Here is a 22,833-nt window from a genome sequence, read left to right on the forward strand (position 1 = left end):
GAGCTTGCCTGCTCTTGTCTGCAGAGAAGACTGGAGGATTGGCTGCTGGGAAGCTGGGAGCTACCTCTTGGGGGAAGGGTAGACATGGATGCCCTGGTCTCAATGTGGTCGTCCAGGAACTGCAGCTGACTGTAGTACCACAGGGTTGGTTTGTAGATGGAGTCAGCTGCAGCCCCAGACCTCATTGAGGCCAGGACCTGGACCCATTGGGCCCTGTAGGTGCCCCTGATGGAATTAATTTTGCTCTTCACTGTGGCTTTTGTGGCGTTGGGGACCCTTGTTTTCATAAATTCAAGCATGCTCTCTTTTGCTTTTTCCCTGGCATCTTTGTTTTTATTGATGGTATTTTTGGTTTGCCACAGAACAGGATGTTCCTTCCATTTTTGGATAAATTCTGTCAGGAACTCCGCATCCTTGAAGGGATCCATTCTTTCTGCACATGAAACAGAAGCCAAAACCTAATGTAATTAAAGCCACTAGCTTACTTCCCCTAACTAGTCCACAAACTCATTCCCTCTTCACTATAATAAAGTCGTAAAAAATAACTTACGTATCGTCGTTAGCAAAGATCGTGACTTCCGCCTTCTTCAACAGACTATGCACGCCGTTTACAAACACGTCCGATCCCTTTTTACACTACGCACGCGTGACGCTCCGCATGACACCCCGCCCCTGACGTTCGGTATCGTCCTTTCCACGCCCCTTCTCTGTCGTTTGGGGAGGGAGAAAAGATGGACAACATGGAGGTCTATTCCAGCTCAAGCCAGGAGGCAGGCCAGGCCCAAACACGCCGCAGATTCAGATGCAGAGCCTCCAACATGTCATTCAATGAAATGGTGGAGATGGTCACCATATTGAGGAGGGAGGACTATGATGCCAAGCATGGCCCCTACATGCATCCAAATAAAGTTAAGGCAAAAATAATGGAGAAGGTTATCCGTAGGCTCCAGCGGAAGTTTGGAAGACGCAGGAGCAGAGAGCACCTGCGCAAAAGGTGGTCAGATTTAAAGAAGAGGGAACCCCACCAACTTGCCAAAATAAATAGGGTGATTCGAAGAAGAAGTAAGTTTTTTCCATGTGTATTAATTATTTGGGTGTGTTCTTTGTGCCATGTGTTGCTTTTTTGCAGGTTGACCAGAATTAATATTATGAATGTGGACGCATGATTCAGTCGTCGTAGTCGTCGTTCATTCGCTGACTTTCAATAATCCAATACCATATTATTGCGAAATGGCATCATGCCTAGTTTGCATGTGCAAAGGGGAGTTGAAGCACTGTATCATAAATAAAAACGTAATTGTACGAATTGGGGGCGAATGAACGACGACTCCTAGGACCAATTATTCGCCACAAATATGAAAGTTGTGACATTTTTTGGGCTTAAAGGTGTCTTCAATTCTGGTATTGATGTAAATGTGTTTCTGCTTATTTTTGCACAAACTTAAATACCTTGAGATTCCGAAAAAGGAGCGTTTGCTCATCATTTTTTTATTGAACATGTGTACTCACAACCTATGTTGGGTGACACACAGGGGTGAGCAGATCCAGGGGATACTTGGTTAGCTTACATATAGAAAAATACACCAATTGTACCCAGATTTTAAATTACTTTGTGAATGGATTAAATACTGGTCTATCTTCTTTGAACGCTTTTTAAAAACAACAATATTGCCCTCTTTTATTTTCTTTAAAATATTTTTGGGTCCTTTCAGGCCGCTCTAATGTTTTAACATCCTGTTTTCCCTTTCTTCAATCTTGTAGGGCACAATGAAGCAGCAAGGCAGGAGGCACAAGCCAACCAAGCCACACCCCCGAGGGATGTAGATGAAGGGGAACCTGCCGCAACATCCGGTAAAGTAACATATTACCACATATACCTTTTATTTTGTACTAATTTAAAAAAAGACAAAAAAAAAAAATATTCTATTTTGTACTAATTAAAAAAAAGACAAAAAAATATAAGAAAAAGATTCTATTTTGTACTAATTAAAAAAAAGACAAAAAAAATAACAAAAAAATTCTATTTTGTACTAATTAAAAAAAAAACAAAAAAATAAGAAAAAGATTCTATTTTGTACTAATTAAAAAAAATATATATATATAAGAAAAAGATTCTATTTTGTACTAATTAAAAAAAATAAATAAAATGTACTCCAAAAAATGTGTGTGTAGTTATTGGTATCAATGCTGACTCATTAAATTACTCAGGCATATTTGTAGAGTTATTAAGATTTACACTCATGGGAATTTAGGACATCCCAAACACATGGCTGGATGAGAACCTAGGAAAAAGAAACAATACACAAAATAAAAAAAAAAAAAAGATACAAAATAAATTTACACTGTTTAATCAAGAAAAAAGAATATTTTATTATTTAATGAAGATCGGGCATTGCAATGGCCCCCCTCCCCATAAAATAGTCCACATAGGATTGACGCACTGCACGTGCGGTTTGGGGGGCCAAGCCTCTATGGCTAGCCTCACGTCCCGGCTCAGGAGCCACAACATCTGCCTCATCAGGCAATACTGTGAGGTAATTGTGGGAATGTCTTTTTAAAAAATTGTGGAGAATGCAACAACATAAAATAACGTGATTCCACTTGTATTCCGCAAGGTTGATTGCTGTTAAAAACAATCGGAATCGGCTGGCCATGATTCCAAAGGCATTCTCTACCACACGTCTTGCTCTGGCCAGCCGATAATTATAAACCCTCCTCTCATGGGTGAGGGTGCGTAGGGGAAATGGCCTCATGAGGTGGGGACCCAAAGCAAAAGCCTCATCTGCAACAAACACGAAGGGCAGACCCTCTTCGTTCTCCTCCGCAGGTGGCAAGGCAAGGTCCTCCGACTGAAGCCGTTGGGCGAACTCCGTCTCCGCAAAGACACCGCCGTCCGACATCCGGCCATTTTTCCCAACATCCACATACATAAACTCGTAGTTGGCAGAGACCACCGCCATCAAAACAACGCTGTGGAACCCCTTGTAGTTGTAGAAATGGGATCCATTATGGGGTGGGGGCACAATGCGGATGTGCTTGCCATCAATGGCTCCTCCGCAGTTCGGAAAGTTCCAACGCTGGGAGAAGTCCGCTGCCACAGTCTGCCATTCCTGTGGCGTGGTGGGGAACTGGATAGAAAGATAAGAAAAAATCCATTCAAACAAACATTGTGAACAGAATATATCTACAATTTCAAGGGATCCCCCCAAAAAATAAACAAAAAAGGTTAAGATTAAAAAATAACATGTGAACACTAAGCATATTAATCACCCCCTCTGATGTTCAAAAAATATAATTAGGGGGAGGGGGGGCCCAAGATGAGTTTGTCACCTGAGAAACCACCCCCCAAAAAAATAACAAAAAAATAATAAAACTAAATATTACTATGTAGTCAAACAATCTGGGGGGGGGGGGGGTTTGGACAATGGAGGCCACAAATAAACGGGGATATAGGGACACACAAAATGCAGCACTACAATGGAGGCCACAAATAAACGGGGATATAGGGACACACAAAATGCAGCACTACAATGGAGGCCACAAATAAACGGGGATATAGGGACACACAAAATGCAGCACTACAATGGAGGCCACAACTAAACGGGGATATAGGGACTATGCTAGGTGGGTTTGGCCACAACATAGAATGATGGACAGGTTGGCTAAATACAATAAACATGTAGGGCTTTACAAATTGTGTAGAACAGCATACATGGAGACAAAGTGAACATTCTGAGCATATTAGAAACAGGTTAATTTTTTTTTGGAGGGCCATAGTTTGACCATTGAAAGAACACCACTTACCTTAACATAGTCCTCCTGAAGAACCTGAATGATGGCCGAACAGGTATCCGGGATTATGAGGCCCAGAGCCTGGGGGGAGATGCCCGTCGAGAACTTCAAGTCCTGCAGACTTCTCCCTGTTGCAAGGTAGCGCAACGTAGCAACTAGCCTCTGCTCAGCAGTGATGGCTTCCCGCATAACGGTGTCCTGCCTGGTGATATATGGCGACACCGAAGCCAAAAGCTGCTGAAATACGGGGTCAGACATCCTAAGAAAATTCCTGAAATCATCAGGGTTATTTTCTTGGATCTCCCGCAGCAGAGGCATATGAGAGAACTGGTCCCTGCATAGCAACCAGTTCTTGGTCCACAACCTCCTCCTCACCCTGTTCATGGACCGTCGCCGGGATGCAGCACACATCCTAACAACAAGCACAGCACGATCTCGGCGACGAGTTCGTACCCGCAACATGGCTAGAAAACGGTCGTCAAATCAGATCAGACTAAAAATTACGCCCTGAAGTAGAGAATGGCCTCTGAAGAACGACCTGCTAAACAGCACCGTGCACACAAAACGTAATGCCAAAACAAATACGTCCTTAGTACAAGCACTGTATCACAGATCCGACGACAAATAGACAAACTGTACGACAGAAAACGAAATTTAAAGCACAAACACTGAAAATCACGAATCGTCTCTCACCAAACTTTTACTAACACGCAGCAACACGATATCAGCAAAAGAGGCCGTCTTCCGCATGGAAACGACCCTTTATAGTGACGTTGTGCGTGATTGACGGAACTGCGCTTTGCTAGAGCGTTGTGAAAAAGTGATGGTGTGTATGCTACGTCGTTGTTCAAATTGAAGTTTGAAAAATGTTGTTTTTTTCAATCACATAAACCGTCGCATTTTTTCATCGCAAAAAAGTGATGGTGTGTACGCGGCATGAGAGTCTTTGCCTATGTGTGTGCCTTTCCTCCAATCATCAATTTTAGCTATCTTGGCTGAATGTCAGACATCACACTCTGGGTTAACCATGAAGAGATTTTATGTAATTATTAAACAATTTTTTGATATCATATTAATGTGCCTACAAAGTTCATATTTTTGAAAAGAATATTATCAATAATGTTTTTTTCCCCAACCCATTAACCATGAAGAGAAAATTTCCTAACATGATCTGAACTGTCTAAACAGTATATCAATGTGAAGACAGCAGATATGTAAAATGTATGTGTCCCTGTGCATCATCTGGGGCTGTTCACTTCACTGGTTGTGTGGAGGGTTTACATCCACTTTAAATATAGCTTGGTACTTCTGAGAGACACCTGTCCTGCAGCTCATTCTGCTCATATGGCCATATGGCCATTATCTGGTGAACATCATCTCAGCCCTTCAGGTTACCACTGCCACAGGTAACCACAGCTGGCAACTCATGCTTCTTTGGACGTAGCTGTCAGAAACCATGAATCAGACCGAGACAGAAGTACAGTTAAATCACACTTGTTTAATAATAAAAAGGTAAACAGAGTAAGCGTAGTCAAAACAAGCCAGAGTTAAGTAACCGGATCAGGTAGTCAGCCAAGCCAATGTCCAAAAGCCAGCGATAAAGGTAGACATACAGCAAGCAGGATCTATAACCAGAGGGAACGTCACTCAAGCAGGTCTTCAACAGGAACGCAGGATAAAGTCTTTTGTGATGTTAACACAGGTGAAGGCAAAGAGTAAATTACCTGGAAGGCTTTAACCACTTCTTTACTGGGCACTTAAACCCCCTTCCTGCCCAGAGGACTTTTTGCGATTCGGCACTGCGCCGCTTTAACTGACAATTGCGCGGTCGTGAGACGTGGCTCCCAAACAAAATTGGCGTCCTTTTTTTCCCACAAATAGAGCTTTCTTTTGGTGGTATTTGATCACCTCTGCGGTTTTTATTTTTTGCGCTATAAACAAAAATAAAGCGACAATTTTGAAAAACAAATATTTTTTTACTTGTTGCTATAATAATATTAATAATAATAATTAATAATATTTTTTTTATCCTCAGTCTAGGCCGATACGTATTCCACATATTTTTAGTAAAAAAAAAAAAAAATCGCAATAAGCCACTGGTTTGCGCAAAAGTTATAGCGCCTACAAAATAAGGGACAAAATTATTATTTGTTATTATTATTTTTTTACTAGTAATGGCGGCGATCTGCGATTTTTATTGCGACTGCGACATTATGGCGGACACATCGGACACTTTTGACACATTTTTGGCACCATTCACATTTATACTGCAATCAGTGCTATAAATATGCACTAATTACTGTATAAATGTGACTGGCAGGGAAGGGGTTAACACTAGGGGGTGAGGGAGGGGTTAAATGTATTCCCTATATAGTGTTCTAACTGTGGGGGAAGGGGTGACTGGGGGAGGTGACCGATCTGTGTCTCTATGTACAAGAGACACAGATCGGTCTCGTCTCTCCCTGACAGCACCGCTGTCTGTGAGAGCCGGCAATGAGAAATGATCTCATATGTAAACATATGAGATCATCTCTCATTGGCCGCACAGATCGCCTAGCAAACGGCCACTCCGATTGGCATTTCACGGCGATCTGTGATTGGCTGTGTCCAAAGGACACGGGCAGCACATAAGTTCCCCGATGCATGCTCGGGAGCGTGCGCGGGGGAACGCGGAAAGGGGCGGACGTCAAATGACGGCGCCCCAGAAAAGTAGAACCACCCTGCGGCCGTATATAGTCGTACGGCCGTCGGGAAGTGGTTAAGTAGGCAGAGCTGATAAGCAGGATCATCAACAGGTGGATCACTGTGGAGAGATGGAAGCTGGAAATTAGCTGACAGCTGAACTGCCAGCACAGAGAAGCCAGACAGTAGCATTTCCTGTTAGCACCTTCAGGGGTGCTCTGCACTAAGCCACAAGGGGAACCCTCTCAGCACTCTGGCCTCTGACCAGGTATGTGATATCCTGTCTCTGAACTTTTGGCTTCAATATAGATTAGTGATGCGATTTAAACTGTATGATTTTTTTAGTTGAACTTAGAAAAGAGGATTCTGAAAACAGTTGTATCTATCCATTTTTTTTTTTGTTTGTTGTTGTTGTTTTCAGTGTCATAAAGCAAGGTTTTTCCTTACTGTTGTGCTAGAACCATATACAGTATTCTGCTTGGGTAGCATGGGGCCTGTACTGGGGTGATAACAGGGAGCCGTCATAGACAACAATAATATTTTTTTGACATGTGTTCCAGTTTTTATGAACAGAATTTAATTAGGAGGGGAATATAGGCTGGCTTTAGGCAGGCCATGTAGAATCCGCCTGGAGGATCGGGTTGGATAGTGGCGGATGTCAGCGGACATGTGTCCGCTGACATCCGCAGCTCCATAGAGGAGACTTCAAGGTCCAATCAGGTCCGCCTTAAAACCTAAAGACGGACTTGATCAGACAGCCTGTGTGAAATGGCCCTTACCCAAGTGGGACATTAAACATACAGTGCCTTGAAAAAGTATTCATACCCCTTGAAATCTTCCACATTTTGTCACGTTACAACCAAAAACTTAAATGTATTTTATTGGGATTTAATAACACAAAGTGGCACATAATTATCAAGGGGAAGGAAAATTACAAATTGTTTAAGGTTTGTTTTTTTTTGTGCAAATTAATATTTGAAAAGTGTAGCATGAATTTGTATTCAGCCCCCCTGAGTCAATACTTTGTAGATCCACCTTTTGCTGCAAGTCTTGTTTTGGGTATGTCTCTACCAGCTTTGCACATCTATAGAGTGACATTTTTGCCCTTTCTTCTTTGCAAAATAGCTCAAGCTCTGTCAGATTGGATGGAGAGCATCTGTGAACAGCAATTTTCAAGTCTTGTCACAGATTCTCAATTGGATTTAGGTCTGGACTTTGTGTGGGCCATTCTAACACATGAATATGCTTTGATCTAAACCATTCCATTGTAGCTCTGGCTGTATGTTTATGGTCGTTGCACTGCTGGAAGGTGAACCTCCACCTCAGTCTCAAGTCTTTTGCAGACTCTAATGTCACGTACACATGATCGAAAATTCCGACAAGAAAACCGTAGATTTTTTCTGACGGAATGTTGGCTCAAACTTGCGTTGCATACACACGGTCACACAAATCTTGACAGAAATTCCGAACGTGGTGATGTACGATGAGCCGAGATCAATGAAGTTCAATATGCAGTTTAGCTCTTCTGCTTGATTCTGAGCATGCATGTTTTTTTTGCGTGTTGGAATTGCATACAGACGAGTGGATTTTCCGGTAGGATTGTATTTTGTCAGAAAAATAGAGAACCTGCTCTCAATCTTTTATTGGCGGAAATTCCGACAGCAAAAGTCCGATGGAGCATACACGCAGTCAGAATTTCTGACCAAAAGCTCACATCGGACTTTTGTTGTTGGAATTTCCGATCGTGTGTACGTGGCATCACAGGTTTTCTTCTAATCAACTCTGACCAGCTTCCCTGTCTCTGCTGAAGAAATGCATCCGCACAAGATGATGCTATCACCACTATGTTTCACGGTGGGGATGGTGTGTTTAGAATGATGTGCAGTGTTCGATTTCGCCACACAATTTTGGTCTCATCTGACCAGAGCACCTTCTTCCGCATTTTTGCTGTGTCCCCCACATGGCTTCTCGCAAGCTGAAAATGGGACTTCTCATGGCTTTCTTTCAACACTGGCTTTCTTTTTGCCACTATTCCATAAAGACCAGATTCATAGAGTGCAGGACTAATCGTCATCCTGTGGACAGATTCTCCCACCTGAGCTAGGTTTGTAGTTGTGCCATACTAATTTTCAGATGATGGAACAGTGCTTCGTTAGATATTCAAAGCTTGGGATATTTTTTTTATAACCTAAACCTGCTTTAACTTCGACAACTTTATCCCTGACCTGTATGGTGTGTTCATTGGCCTTCATAATGCTGTTTGTTCACATACTAATTAGGTGACTTCTGAAGGCAATTGGTTCCACTAGATTTTAGTTAGGGGTATCAGAATAAAGAAGGCTGAATACAAATGCATGCCAGACTTTTCACATATTTATTTGTAAAACATTTTGAAAACTATTTATCATTTACCTTCCACTTCACAATTATGTGCCACTTTGTGTTGGTCTATCACATAAAATACATTCAAATTTTTGGTTGTAACGTGACAAAATGTAGAAAATGTCAAGGGGTATGAATACTTTTTCAAGGCACTGTATATTCCTCTCTTATCCTCTGAAGGAAGAAAATGCGGTAGGAGGATAAGATGTTTACAAAAGGAAGATAACATTGTTTGTGCTTTCAGTGCAGCTGAAAAGAATCTATAATGCCCCGTACACATGATCACTTTTTGTGATGAAATAAAATGACATTTTTAAAAATGTCATTTAAAATGATAGTGTGTGGGCAAAATGTCATTTTATGTCTTCTAAAAAATGACAAAAAAAAATTCGAACATGCTTGAATTTTTTATGTCATTTTTTAAAATGTAATTTTTTGTGTCATAAAAAATGATGGTGTGTGGGCAAAAATGACGTTTTAAACCCGCACATGCCCAGAAGCAAGTTTTGAGACGGGAGGTAAAACTATCATTCATAATGGAGTAAGCACATTCATTACGCTGTAACAGACAAAAAAGCGTGAATCATCTTTTACTAACAAGTAACCAGCTAAAAGCAGCCTCAAGGGGAATAGAACTTCCCTTTTAGAGTGCCGTCACTTTGTTCATCATTTTTCAAAAACAATGGTGTGTGGGCAACATCATTTTTAATGATGAAGTTGGAAAAATGTCATTTTTTTTTCATGATAAAAAATGACATTTTTTTTCATCACAAAAAGTGATCGTGTGTATGGGGCATAATGCCCTGTACACACGATCTGTTTTTGTGATGAAATAAAATGACATTTTTAAAAATGTCATTTAAAATGATTGTGTGTGGGCAAAACATAATTTTTTGTCTTCTGAAAAATGACCAAAAAAAATTATGCCCCATACACACGATCACTTTTTGTGATAAAAAAAAAGTCATTTTTTATCATGAAAAAAAATGACATTTTTCCAACTTCATCATTAAAAATGATGTTGCCCACACACCATCGTTTTTGAAAAATGATGAACAAAGTGACGGCACTCTAATGCCCCATACAGACGGTCATTTTTTGTGATGAAAAAAAAATGACGTTTGAAGTGATGAAAAAAAACGACATTTTTGAAACTTCATTTTCAAAAACGATGTAGCATACACACCATCATTTTGAAAAATGATGAACAAAGTGACGGCACTCTAAAGGGGAAGTTCTATTCGCCTTGAGGCTGCTTTTAGCTGGTTACTTGTTAGTTAAAGATGATTCGTGCTTTTTTGTCTGTTACAGCGTGATGAATGTGCTTACTCCATTATGAATGGTAGTTTTACCTCCCGTCTCAAAACTTGCTTCTGGGCATGTGCGGGTTTAAAAACGTCGTTTTGCCCACACACTATCATTTTCATTGACACAAAAAATGACATTTTGAAAAACGACACAAAAAATTCGAGCATGTTCGAATTTTTTTTTTGTCATTTTTCAGAAGACATAAAATGACATTTTGCCCACACACGATCATTTTAATTGACATTTTTAAAAATGTCATTTTATTTCATCACAAAAAATGACCGTCTGTACGCGGCATTAAGGGGAATTTCTATTCGCCTTGAGGCTGCTTTTAGCTGATTCCTTGTTAGTAAAAGACGATTCGTGCTTTTTTGTCTGTAATGCCGCGTACAGACGGTCATTTTTTGTGATGAAATAAAATGACATTTTTAAAAATGTCAATTAAAATGATCGTGTGTGGGCAAAATGTCATTTTATGTCTTCTGAAAAATGACAAAAAAAAATTCGAACATGCTCGAATTTTTTGTGTCGTTTTTCAAAATGTCATTTTTTGTGTCAATGAAAATGATAGTGTGTGGGCAAAACGACGTTTTTAAACCCGCACATGCCCAGAAGCAAGTTTTGAGACGGGAGGTAAAACTACCATTCATAATGGAGTAAGCACATTCATCACGCTGTAACAGACAAAAAAGCACGAATCATCTTTTACTAACAAGTAACCAGCTAAAAGCAGCCTCAAGGCTAATAGTACTTCCCCTTTAGAGTGCCGTCACTTTGTTCATCATTTTTCAAAATGATGGTGTGTATGCTACATCGTTTTTGAAAATGAAGTTTCAAAAATGTCGTTTTTTTTCATCACTTCAAACGTCATTTTTTTTTCATCACAAAAAATGACCGTCTGTATGGGGCATAACAGCGTGATGAATGTGCTTACTCCATTATGAATGGTAGTTTTACCTCCCATCTCATAACTTGCTTCTGGGCCTGTGCAGGTTTAAAACGTCATTTTTGCCCACACACGATCATTTTTTATGACACAAAAAATGACATTTTAAAAAATTACATAAAAAATTGAAGCATGTTCTAATTTTTTTTTGGTCGTTTTTCAGAAGACAAAAAATGATGTTTTGCCCACACACGATCATTTTAAATGACATTTTTAATGTCATTTTATTTCATCACAAAAAGTGATCATGTGTACAGGGCACTTTTTGCCCTGTGTACAGACGGTCGTTTTTTGGGATAAAAAAAAACGACGTTTTAAATCATGAAATAAAACAACGTTTTTGAAACTTCATTTTGAAAAACGACGTTGCCTACACACCATCGTTTTTTCAAAATGCTCTAGCAAAGCGCGGTTACGTTCAGCACTCTTTTCCATTAAAGCTAGCTTCATAACTTGCTTCTGAGCATGTGCGGGTTTAAAAACGTTGTTTTAAACGTCATTTTGCCCACACACGATCATTTTAATTGACACAAAAAACGACGTTTTGAAAAACGACACAAAAAATTCAAGCATGTTCGAATTTATTTTTTGTCGTTTTTCAGAAGACATAAAACAACGTTTTCCCCACACACGGTCATTTTAAATGACGTTTTCAAAAACAATGTTTTTTTTCATCACAAAAAACGACCGTCTGTACGCGGTATTAGAACATGCTTCAATTTTTTTGTCATTTTTTAAAATTTCATTTTTTGTGTCATAAAAAATGATCGTGTGTGGGCAAAAATGACGTTTTAAACCCGCACATGCCCAGAAGCAAGTTTTGAGACGGGAGGTAAAACTACCATTCATAATGGAGTAAGCACATTCATCACGCTGTAACAGACAAAAAAGCACGAATCGTCTTTTACTAACAAGTAACCAGCTAAAAGCAGCCTCAAGGCGAATAGAACTTCCCCTTTAGAGTTCCGTCGCTTTGTTCATCATTTTTCAAAAACGATGGTGTGTGGGCAACATCATTTTTAATGATGAAGTTGGAAAAATTTCATTTTTTTTCATGATAAAAAATTTAATTTTTTTTCATCACAAAAAGTGATCGTGTGTACGGGGCATAAGGCTTGCAATTCTAGCAAGTTCAACATGTATTTTATGTGCTTGCTGAAAATGTAATTAGCCTAAAAAATGAAAACTAATACAGACACCATGACTGATCAGCTGAAATATATAACATTTCTGTTCATGGGTTTAGATATAGTTTAAGAGTTTAATTTTTTATTTTTTTTCCCCTACAGGGACCGAAGCTCAGGAAAATTTCAAGGCACCCTCAGAGACAAAACTGAAGGAGTAGAAATGCAAATTGTGTCCAAGCCAGAGTACATCTAATGCATGGGCTGTCATCAAGACGATAGATATAACAAAGTTAATATTCAAATGAGCATACGTTGGCTCCTTTGATTACAGCACACAATGAGATGCAAATTGTACACACAGGGCATTTGTGATGTTAATAGTTTTTATAGTTTTGACATTGTTTCTTACCAGATTTTAAATATACTGTGTCTACTTTGTTAGTTACAGGGTTGTAAACACATTACTCTGATTGCTGACAAATATAGGCTATAAATTACAATAGTTTAATGGTTATTTAAATGCAGATTAGTGACTTTACTATATTTAGTCAGCCACAGAACCTGTAAAGTTTATATGTATTGATAACCGTGTCAAATCTGGGCAATTTAACCTGAGTCTGATGAAAAATGTCTAAGCAGATGCTTCCTAAAGCTGATGTTTTCTCTGCTTATATTTTACCCTCCCTGATTCAGCTGCCCCCTCCCTCCATCTTCACCTCCATTATCATGCAAATAATTTTTTTAAATAAAACCTGTTTTTATTACATATTATAATTTAGACCCATTTGTGTCATCAGTAGGTACCTGTGTTTCTCTATGCATTGCAGCCAGATTATGTCTGGTGGAAAATATCAGCAGGGTGCTGTTAAAGGGGTTGTAAACCCTTGTGTTTTTTCACCTTAACTGAGCCCCGAATTTCTGTGGGCGCGATCTCGCGTTACTCTTCCCATGGCTTCTCTGCTCTTCATTGGATAGATTGAAAGCAGTGCAGCCATTGGCTCCCACTGCTGTCAATCAAATCCAATGATGCGGCCACCAGGGGGCAGGGCCATGTACCACAAGCTTCAAGTTCGAGTCGAACATGAGCTCGACGCGAACATTGACTGTTTGCCAGTTTGGCGAACCGGAACAATTTGGGGTGTTCGCAGGAAATTCGAACAAAAGTCTATGGAAGAATTCTAAAGTGCTAATTTTAAATGGTTTCGAGTTATTGTCCTCAAAAGTGTTTGGGGACCTGGGTCCTGCCCCAGGGGACATGTATCAATGCAAAAAAAGTTAAAACAATAAAGTGAAACAATAAAAGTGAAATATTCCTTTAAATTTCGCACCTGGGAGGTGTCTAAAGTATGCATGTAAAGTAGCGCATGTTTCCCGTGCTTAGAATTGTCCCTGCACAAAGTGTAATTTCTGAAGGGAAAAAAAATAATTTAAAACTACTAGCGGCTATACATGAATTGTCGGTCCCGGCAATACAGCCCCCCCCCCCCAGTCCATTACCAGGCCCTTTGGGTCTGGTATGAATATTAAGGGGAACCCCTGCCATTTTTTTTCAATATATTTTATCTGTATTGCCGGGACTGACAATTCATAATTAAGGCAGTATTTTTTAATTACTTTTTTTCATTCAAAAATGACATTTTGTGCAGGGAACCAAAATGGTATGGATTTTAAGGGGAACCCTGTGTAATTAAAAAAAAAAAATATGTTGGGTTCTCCCAAAAGATCCATATCAGACCCTTTAGGTCAGGTATGGATTTTAAGGGGAACTCTGCGGCGAACAAAAATGACGTAGGGGTCCCCCAAAAAATCCATACCAGACCCTTTATCCGAGCACACAACCTGGCAGGCCGCATGAAAAGAGGGGGGGCCAGAGAGTGCCCCCTCTTCCTGATCCGTACCAGGCCACATGCCCTCAACATGGGGAGGATGCTTTGGGAGTCTGTGACCCCTCAAAACACCTTGTCCCCATGTTGATGGGGACAAGGGCCTCATCCCCACAACCCTTGCCTGGTGGTTGTGGGGGTCTGGGGGCAGGGGGCTTATCGGAATCTGGAAGGCTCCTTTAACAGAGGGGTCCCCAGATCCTGCCCCCCCCCATGTGAAGTGATAAGGGGTACATTGTACCCCTATCATTTCACACACAAAAAAGAGTCAAATTGACCGGATTGGATGGCCCTTTTTAAAACAATCATTGATGCAAATAGGTCTGGGCCCAAATCTACTTCATAAGATTTTGGCGTTATATACTAAACCTGAGGCTAGAATAAAGATTAATGGATCGTTGTCAACAAGTTTCACTATACAAAATGGTACTCGACAAGGATGCCGACTATCACCTTTACTTTACGTCCTGGTAATGGAGCATCTAGCAATAGAAATTAGACAGAACCCTTCCATTGCTGGCATACAGATAAATCAAATGGAAATAAAATTAGCCTTGTTTGCCGATGATCTATTGCTTTATGTCACTAACCCACATGTTTCCATACCTTCTATCTTATCTGAATTTAAACATTTCGGTACCCTTAGTAACTTTGAAGTAAATATATCAAAATCAGTAATTCTCAATGGGTCACTTAGTCCACAACAAGTGATGGCAGTGAAAAATAATTTCTCATTCAAAATTTGCTCTTCGGTATTAAAATATTTAGGTACTGTATTTTTATTCCTTCCGACCCGAACCATTTATATCTAACAAACTATATTCCTCTTATGCAACGAACCTTACAGGATCTTAAAAAATATGATCACAATCAATATTCGTGGTTTGGGAGGATTAATATATAAAAAATGGACATAATACCTCGGTTTCTATCTATTTCAAACCATGCCTGTCTATATTCCTAGATCTTATTTTTCTACTTTACAGTCGGCCTTTACAAAATTTATCTGGGGCCATAGAAAACATAGATTAAATAAGAAATTACTATCATCGCCCAAAGTGAAAGGAGGAGCGGGTGCACCTAATCTTTACCATTACTATGTAGCGGCAGTATTAACAAGGATAGTGAACTGGTTCCACTCTTCCAACACTAAACAATGGGTACTAATAGAGCAATGGTTAAATTAATTCGATCTTACCGCTCTTCCTTGATTAGATTTTGAGAATAGTGATACCTATCGAGATTCATTTATTACTATGCCCTCTCTAACATCCCACCTATTAAAAATTTGGACTAAAACAGTCTTACAATTAGAACTTTCCTCACAAGTAGGACCTATGACACCTTTATTTGGTAACCCACGATTTCCGCCGGCTTTAAATCGTAAAGATTTCCTTTTTTGGAACAAAGAATCGCATCGAAGAGTGTGCCAGATTACCTGCCAGGCAACATTCCCACCTATATTAAACTTAATTTTTACACAGAAACCTTCACTTACGCAATGGTTGGAATATCGGCAATTATTATCCTTCTTGTCCTCTATTCCCTCAAATACATTTTTGTATAGAGACGCAATGCAGTTTGAACTCCTGTTGCTACAAGACTCAAAACCAAAACATGTCCTATCCTCAATCTATAAGATACTTGCCATAAAAAAACAACCTGAACCTCCTGAATATATAAGGAAATGGGCGAATGAGTTAAATGTTCAAATTAAAGATGTAGAGTGGAAGAAATCATTTACAGTGACACAGTGTATGTCACTAACAATTAAAGCACAAGAGACAAATTACAAACTTCTTTCCAGGTGGTACTGGAGCCCAATGTCATTAAAGCGTATATACCCAGACAAATCAGACATATGCTGGTGGTGCCATGCATCCAAAGGCTCATTGCTCCACATCAAATCTTAAATTTTTGGGAAAAAATTATGCAAATATATACTTTAGTTACCGGGGAACCAATATCAAACACACCACAGATCACTTTGCTTTCAATTCTACCAGGATCATATCAAAATATTAAAAGGGGTCTCTTGAGACATTGGTTGACAGCAGCAAGACTAGTTCTACCACGGCACTGGCGCTCAACACAAACTCCATCAGTTAAGGAATGGGTCAGTGAAATGGATTGTATAGAGAAGATGGAATCACTCTTAGAACTTGAATTGGATACACATGAGGAGCACCAGCGGACCTGGGTCTCCTGGAGGGTATATAGAGAAATAACAATAATTTAGAAAGCACTTGTGGAAATAAAACAAATTAGTCGCGAGTGGTGGGGGCCTTTGCTGCCATTCCTTAACCCCGTCCCATTCCCCCCCCTTTTTGTCTTGTCTTGTCTTGTCTTGTCTCTTTGAATAATACATGGAAACAAAAAATATATCCGAAATTGACTAGATTAAATAATTGTATTACTTATATGAACACATCAATGTTTGTACCATATCCTATAATGTAATGTCATAATATAATAAAATAAGAATGAACTATAAAAACACCTTGTCCCCATGTTGATGGGGACAAGGGCCTCATCCCCACAACCCTTGCCTGGTGGTTGTGGGGGTCTGCGGGCAGGGGGCTTATCGGAATCTGGAAGCCTCCTTTAACAGAGGGGACCCCAGATCCCGCCCCCCCATGTGAAGTGATAAGGGGTACATTGTACCCCTATCATTTCACACACAAAAAAGAGTCAGATTGTTAAAAACCACACAGACACAGCTTTACAAGTCCTGTTTAAAAAAGAAAAAACATTAAAAAGAAAAAAAGATTCCAGCGATGTCTCGATCTCCACTCCAGCGAATGACCGCGGCCAGCCTGACAGCTCCTATGTAGCTGAGAGCGGGGCCATCCGTCACGTGACCCCGGCCACCCGTCACGTGACCCCGTCCCCTCTGACGCAAGGGGAAACCCCGGGCTTTCCCATTGACTGTGGTTTTCGTTGCATCAAAGGGGGGTGGGGTCACCCATCCACCTCACTGGGAAAGCCCAGTGTTTCCCCTTGCGTCTTAGGGTTGTGGGGGTGAGGCCCTTGTCCCCATCAACATGGGGACAAGGTGCTTTGAGGGGTCACACATGGGACCCCACACCATTTTTTGGGGGTACCCCACGTCTTTTTTTTTAATTAAGCGGGGTTTACCTTAATATCCACACCAGACCTGAAGGGCCTGGTATGGAATTTGAGGGGAACCCCACACATTTATTTATTTTTTAATTTTGGTTCCCTGCACAAAATGTATTTTTTGAAGGAAAAAAAACGTAAATTAAAATTATTCCTGCTATTAATGAATTGTCAGGTCCCGGCAATACAGATACAAGTCATTGAAAAAAATGTCAGGGGTTCCCCTTAATATTCATACCAGACCCGAAGGGCCTGGTAATGGACTGGGGGGGTTGTAATTTTTTTAAATTTTAAAAAGTTACGTCGTTTGTGTAAGTCGTCCGTGAATGGGGCTGGACGTCATTTACGTTCACGTCGAAACCAATGACGTCCTTGCGACGTCATTTGGAGCAATGCACACTGGGAAATTTTAGGGACGGCGCATGCACAGTTCGTTCGGCGCGGGGACGCGCTTCATTTAAATGATACGCGCTCCCTACCCGCCGAATTTGAATTCCGCCGGGTGATTTACGCTACGCCGCCGCAATTTTACAGGCAAGTGCTTTGTGAATAAAGCACTTGCCTGAAAAACTTGCTGCGTCGTAACGTAAATCGGATATGTTACGCCGCCGCACAGATACGCCAGCTGTACCTGAATATGGCCCATTCACTCTATACGAGTTTTAGGGATCAACACATTGGCGATTGGATTTTCAGTGACCACCCTTAGGCAGCGCCACTACCCCTATACCATACTATTTTAATACCATACTCCTCCTTAGGGAGGTTTACCAGGGGGGCAGCAGCCCATATACCCATACCGTAGCGCGGAATCCACATCTAACAGTGTATAGCCATCAGGGCTACTTTTAGAAATCAGGAGGGGGAGGGGGGCTTTGGTGAAATATCAGGGGTCTCAACAGACTCCTGATGTCTCTCTTTTTTTAGACAAAGAAAGAGGCTGAGAGCATATATCCACACTCCTTTCTCTGCAGCCTCAGTTACACTGCATAATGAATAAACAGAATGCACTCCCTGTTCATTACCACATGGAAGCATAGGAACCATTTACTATGCGTCAGTTATGAATGAACGTATTGAAAAATAACCCCCCTTTGTGCCCACAGCAGCTGACATCCAACCAAAGGGAGAGAAGGAGAAGCTGGCAGCACTGCAAGGGAACTCAGGGGGATCAGCTGTGCTGCAGGGAGGAAGGAGGCACTGTGCTGTGATCTGCAGCTTTTGGAACTGCTTGTAGCATAAAGTTGACCTGGCCTTCCTGTTGAACTGATATGGCCTTGACCCCATACAGGAGGGCAGCTGCTACCCATTTATTCACAGATCAACTTCAGTGCTTCTCTCAAGATCCCTCAGCCCCTGATACAAGAAGGTAGCTGGCTTTTGGAAGGTGTTTTGTAAATATTAAAATGTCTTGATGTGAGTTTGAAGAAGTGGGAGTTTCTAGAGACTGACCTAGCTAATGCCAACAGGTGATGCCGAGCCTCTAAAGAACTGAAATTGAAACGTATCTGAAAATAAGTAAAAAAAAAAACACACATGAATATTGTAGACCACTTACAGTTAGAGTGGGCAAAATAATGTTAGACATCCTATAACCAGGGAATGAGATGGTCTCTATTTGACTAAAGCCAGCTATAGACAGTTCAAAAACTGTCTGGTTCAGCAGGAACCGGACGAATTTTGATCCCTCTATGGGTAGGCTTGTTGTACTGAAGTTAATCGAGCAATTTTAGTACACTAAGCCTGTTGAGTTTTTTTCCGTACAATCGCTGCCACTGGCTATAACTGGCAGCAGTGATCATTGTATTCTGACAGCCGGAAAACCTCCTACTGTCATAATACAACAGCATAGCGAGAGCGATTTTCTTTCCTTCAACCCATAGTTGAAGAAAAGAAATTAGCATAATGTATGGCCAGCCTTACTGCTGCTTTCAATGCACAAAGTGGCATTTAAGGAAATATTTGGAATGTGATGTATTAAGTTATATTTGGATGCTTTTAAGGAAAAAGTTTAGCCTTACATATTAATTCAGTTGCTAGTATATTTTAGTTTTATAATTGTATCTATTTATTTACCATGTATTTTTCCCAGAGGATAACCCATTTTTTGTATCTCCACCTTAATTTGGATTGCTCACGTTTGTGCTAAGTTTGCTATTAGATGAGTCTTCAGCCCTGTTTAGTAATAATATGTAAATTGTAAAGTAACCTTTATTCCAGGAATAGTTTTTTGGGTATTTTTTTTTTTTTTTAATGGCACATTTGTTAACTGCTTGCCGACCAGCCGCCGGCACTGCTGGGCGAGAGCACGTAGCTATACGTCACATCGCCGAGCAGCTCCCGGTCCTGTCAGAGGGGGAAATGACCTATCATCTGTTCATACAATGTATGAACAGCGATTTGTCATTTCCCCATGTCAGTCCACCCCCCCCCTTCAGTTATAACACACCCAGGGAACATGATTAACCCCTTTCTCGTCCCTAGTGTTAACCCCTTCACTGCCAGTGGCATTTTTATCGTAATCAATGCATTTTTATAGCACTGATCGCTATAAAAATCCCAATGGTCCCAAAAATGTGTCAAAAGTGTCCCGAAGTGTCTGCCATAATGTCACAGTACTGATAAAAATCGCTGATCGCCACCATTACTAGTAAAAAAAAATATTAAGAAAAATGCCATAAAACTATCCCCTATTTTGTAAACTTTTTCGCAAACCAATCAATAAACGCTTATTGCGATTTTTTTTTTTCAAAATTTTTTTGTTTATAGTGCAAAAACTAAAAACCGCAGAGGTGATCAAATACCACCAAAGGAAAGCTCTATTTGTGGGAAAAAAAGGATGCCAATTTTGTTTGGGAGCCACGTTGCACGACCGCGCAATTGTCAGTTAAAGCGAAGCAGTGCCGAATCGCAAAAAGTGGCCTGGTCTTTGACCAGCAATATGGTCCGGGGGTTAAGTGGTTAAAAGGCCATACATTAAATGCAAAAATAAGAATCACAGTAAAAAAAAAAAAGAAATACGTTTGATTCTATCAGAATTCTCCATAGTTTATGGCTGCTTTATTCTGTGCAGCTGGTCTTTATATGATCTTTTTTTTTTAAATTGTTTATTTATAGATTTTCAAATCAGACAAAGTAATCACAAAATCCAGACATTTGAATGGTGAAAAAAATGCGAGGGATATACAGTCACATTTATAACAGGACACAGACAAGTCTGGTTGTATACAAGTTAGTTATATCATAAAATTGAAAATAAGTGGTGAGTTCAACATGAACAACTTATCATGGCTCTGCTGAGCAGAAGTATATATCAACAATCTCTGACCTATGTAGAGAAAGAAGGGGGGAGAAAATAAATACAATAAAATAAAAAGGGGGACATCATCCTATACAAAACTGTAGGGGATATGGGCAATGGGTATGCAGCTATGGTAGAGTGGAATGAGGCTCCGTGTTAAATTCAGAAGAATCCCATCTCTCCCAGATAGCTTCAAATTTGGGTAAAGAGTCATCTATAACCGCTGTAAGACGTTCCATCCTTCTAATGTCCGCAACTGTCGATAAAAATTGTGCAAAAGTGGGAGGGGAGGTAGTTCTCCAGCGTTGAGGTATGACACGTTTGGCTGCCAGTAAAAGAAACGTCATTAGTTTGCCAAGATTTTTGGGGATTTTCGAGAGTGGTAAGCCCAATAACATATGTAAAGGCTGAAAGGGCACGTCTATTTCTAGAATCTTCACCAGGAGATTATGGACTTGTGACCAAAAGGGAGTAATTACCGGACAGTCCCAAAAGATGTGGAGGTGTGTACCTACAGAGGAACCACATCTCCAGCATTGGCTGTGCGGGGACAACTTATGTGCTGCTAAAAATTCAGGGGTTCTATACCAGAACATAAGTATTTTATATGTAGTTTCTTTCTGAGCTACACATCTAGAGGCCCTAGAGGAAGCGTCCCAAATTCGTCTCCACTCTGTCAATGTGATGGGCTTGCACAATATGTGGGACCATCTCCTCATGTATGAGTGAGTATTTTCAGAGAGGGGAGAGGTTGAATGTAAAATTTTGTAGATAGTGGAGATTTGGTGAAGTTCGTGAGGTCCTCTAGAACATATCAGTTCAAAGTCAGTAGGGACGCTAAGGGTCAGTTGGGGGGACCGGGAAGCGAAGAAATGTCTAATCTGTAGGAAGGAATAAAAAAGGGCTTTCGGGATATTATGTTTTGATTGTAGGTCTGTGAAAGATAATAATGTACGCGATATTGGGTGCACTAGGTGACGAAGTTGAAATATGTTTGCATGGGTCCAGGGTAACATTGAGTCGTAGGATAAGCTATCAGGAATTTCAGGGTTAAAGAGGATATTTATTAGGGGTGGGCAAGGGGACGATAAAGAAAATTTACTAGAACAGCGTCTCCAAATTAAGAGAGTAAATAGCATCGGATTCAGACAGACCTTTTGTATATGAGCAAAGGATTTGTCGGGTGAGGGCCACAACAGTGAGCATGGATGGGCAGGGACTGTAATTCCCATCTCTATTTCAGACCATCTGTTTGGGGCAAGTCTAGACGTCCATGAGTTTATAGCTTTTAAGTGGGTGGCATAATAGTACTTGACTATATCGGGAGCACCTAAGCCACCCTGTGAGCGGGGGGCCATGAGGACTGAGCCGGTTATTCTATGGGAGGCGTTATTCCAGATAAAGTTTAGAAAGTTCCTATGTAATGCTTTCAGTTGGGTCATGGGAATCTGTACGGGAAGAGTTTCAAAGAAGTACAATAGTTTAGGGAGTATAGACATTTTGAGGACATTTATCCTTCCGATGAGAGACAACGGAAGCTTCGTCCACAATTTTAGTAATCTACCTATTTCAATAAATAAAGGAGGGAAATTAACCTGGTATAGGGTAGAATAAAGGTTGGACAGACGTACCCCTAAATATTTCAGGGATTGGTTGCACCAGCGATAATTGAAATTACTTTGCAGAGAGGCGAGTGCATCCGCCGGGATGTTTATAGGGAGGGCCTCCGTTTTGGTTGAGTTAATCTTAAAACCGGAGAGGCTACTAAATAAGTCTAGAGTAATGTGGAGGGAAGGAAGGGAGATATGTGGGCGAGTGATTGTTAGCAATATGTCATCCGCAAAGAGCGAGAGTTTGTACTCCTCCTGTCTCAGCGCCACCCCCCTTATATCTGGATGGGATCTAATAGCCGCAGCCAAGGGCTCCAGACTTAAAATAAATAAAAGAGGAGACAGGGGACAACCCTGTCTTGTACCGTTACTCAAGGGGAATGGCGATGAGACGTAGGAAGCCAATCGAACCTGGGAAGTGGGTATGGAGTACAGCGCCTTTAAGGCCTGCATAAATGGGCCTGAAAAAAACATATTTTGTCAAGGTGGCAAACATAAAGGACCAATTTAGACGGTCAAAAGCTTTTTGAGCATCTAAGCTCAACACGATAGCAGGTCTCCCGGTCTTGGTCAGAAGGTCAATAAGATCAATGGTTCGTCTTGTATTATCCCCTGCGTGTCTAGTAGGCACAAAACCCACCTGATCCCTATGTATCAAAGATGGAAGAAGAAGGGAGAGTCT

At 40.7% G+C, this 22,833-nt stretch overlaps 1 protein-coding gene across 1 annotated transcript in view; it reads left to right on the plus strand.

Moving 5' to 3' along the window:
* The window catches only part of NPSR1 (neuropeptide S receptor 1), a 291,594-nt gene extending 278,633 nt beyond the window's left edge, over positions 1 to 12,961 (plus strand). Inside the window, exon 8 of the mRNA XM_040353188.1 lies at positions 12,400 to 12,961. Within this exon, the coding sequence (XP_040209122.1) occupies positions 12,400 to 12,490 (91 nt within the window). The 3' untranslated portion in view covers positions 12,491 to 12,961. The remainder of the gene's footprint in view (positions 1 to 12,399) is intronic.
* Positions 12,962 to 22,833: the final 9,872 nt, after the last annotated feature.

The sequence above is a fragment of the Rana temporaria genome, chromosome 5 (assembly GCF_905171775.1).
Source record: "Rana temporaria chromosome 5, aRanTem1.1, whole genome shotgun sequence".
In the NCBI taxonomy this organism is placed as follows: domain Eukaryota; kingdom Metazoa; phylum Chordata; class Amphibia; order Anura; family Ranidae; genus Rana; species Rana temporaria.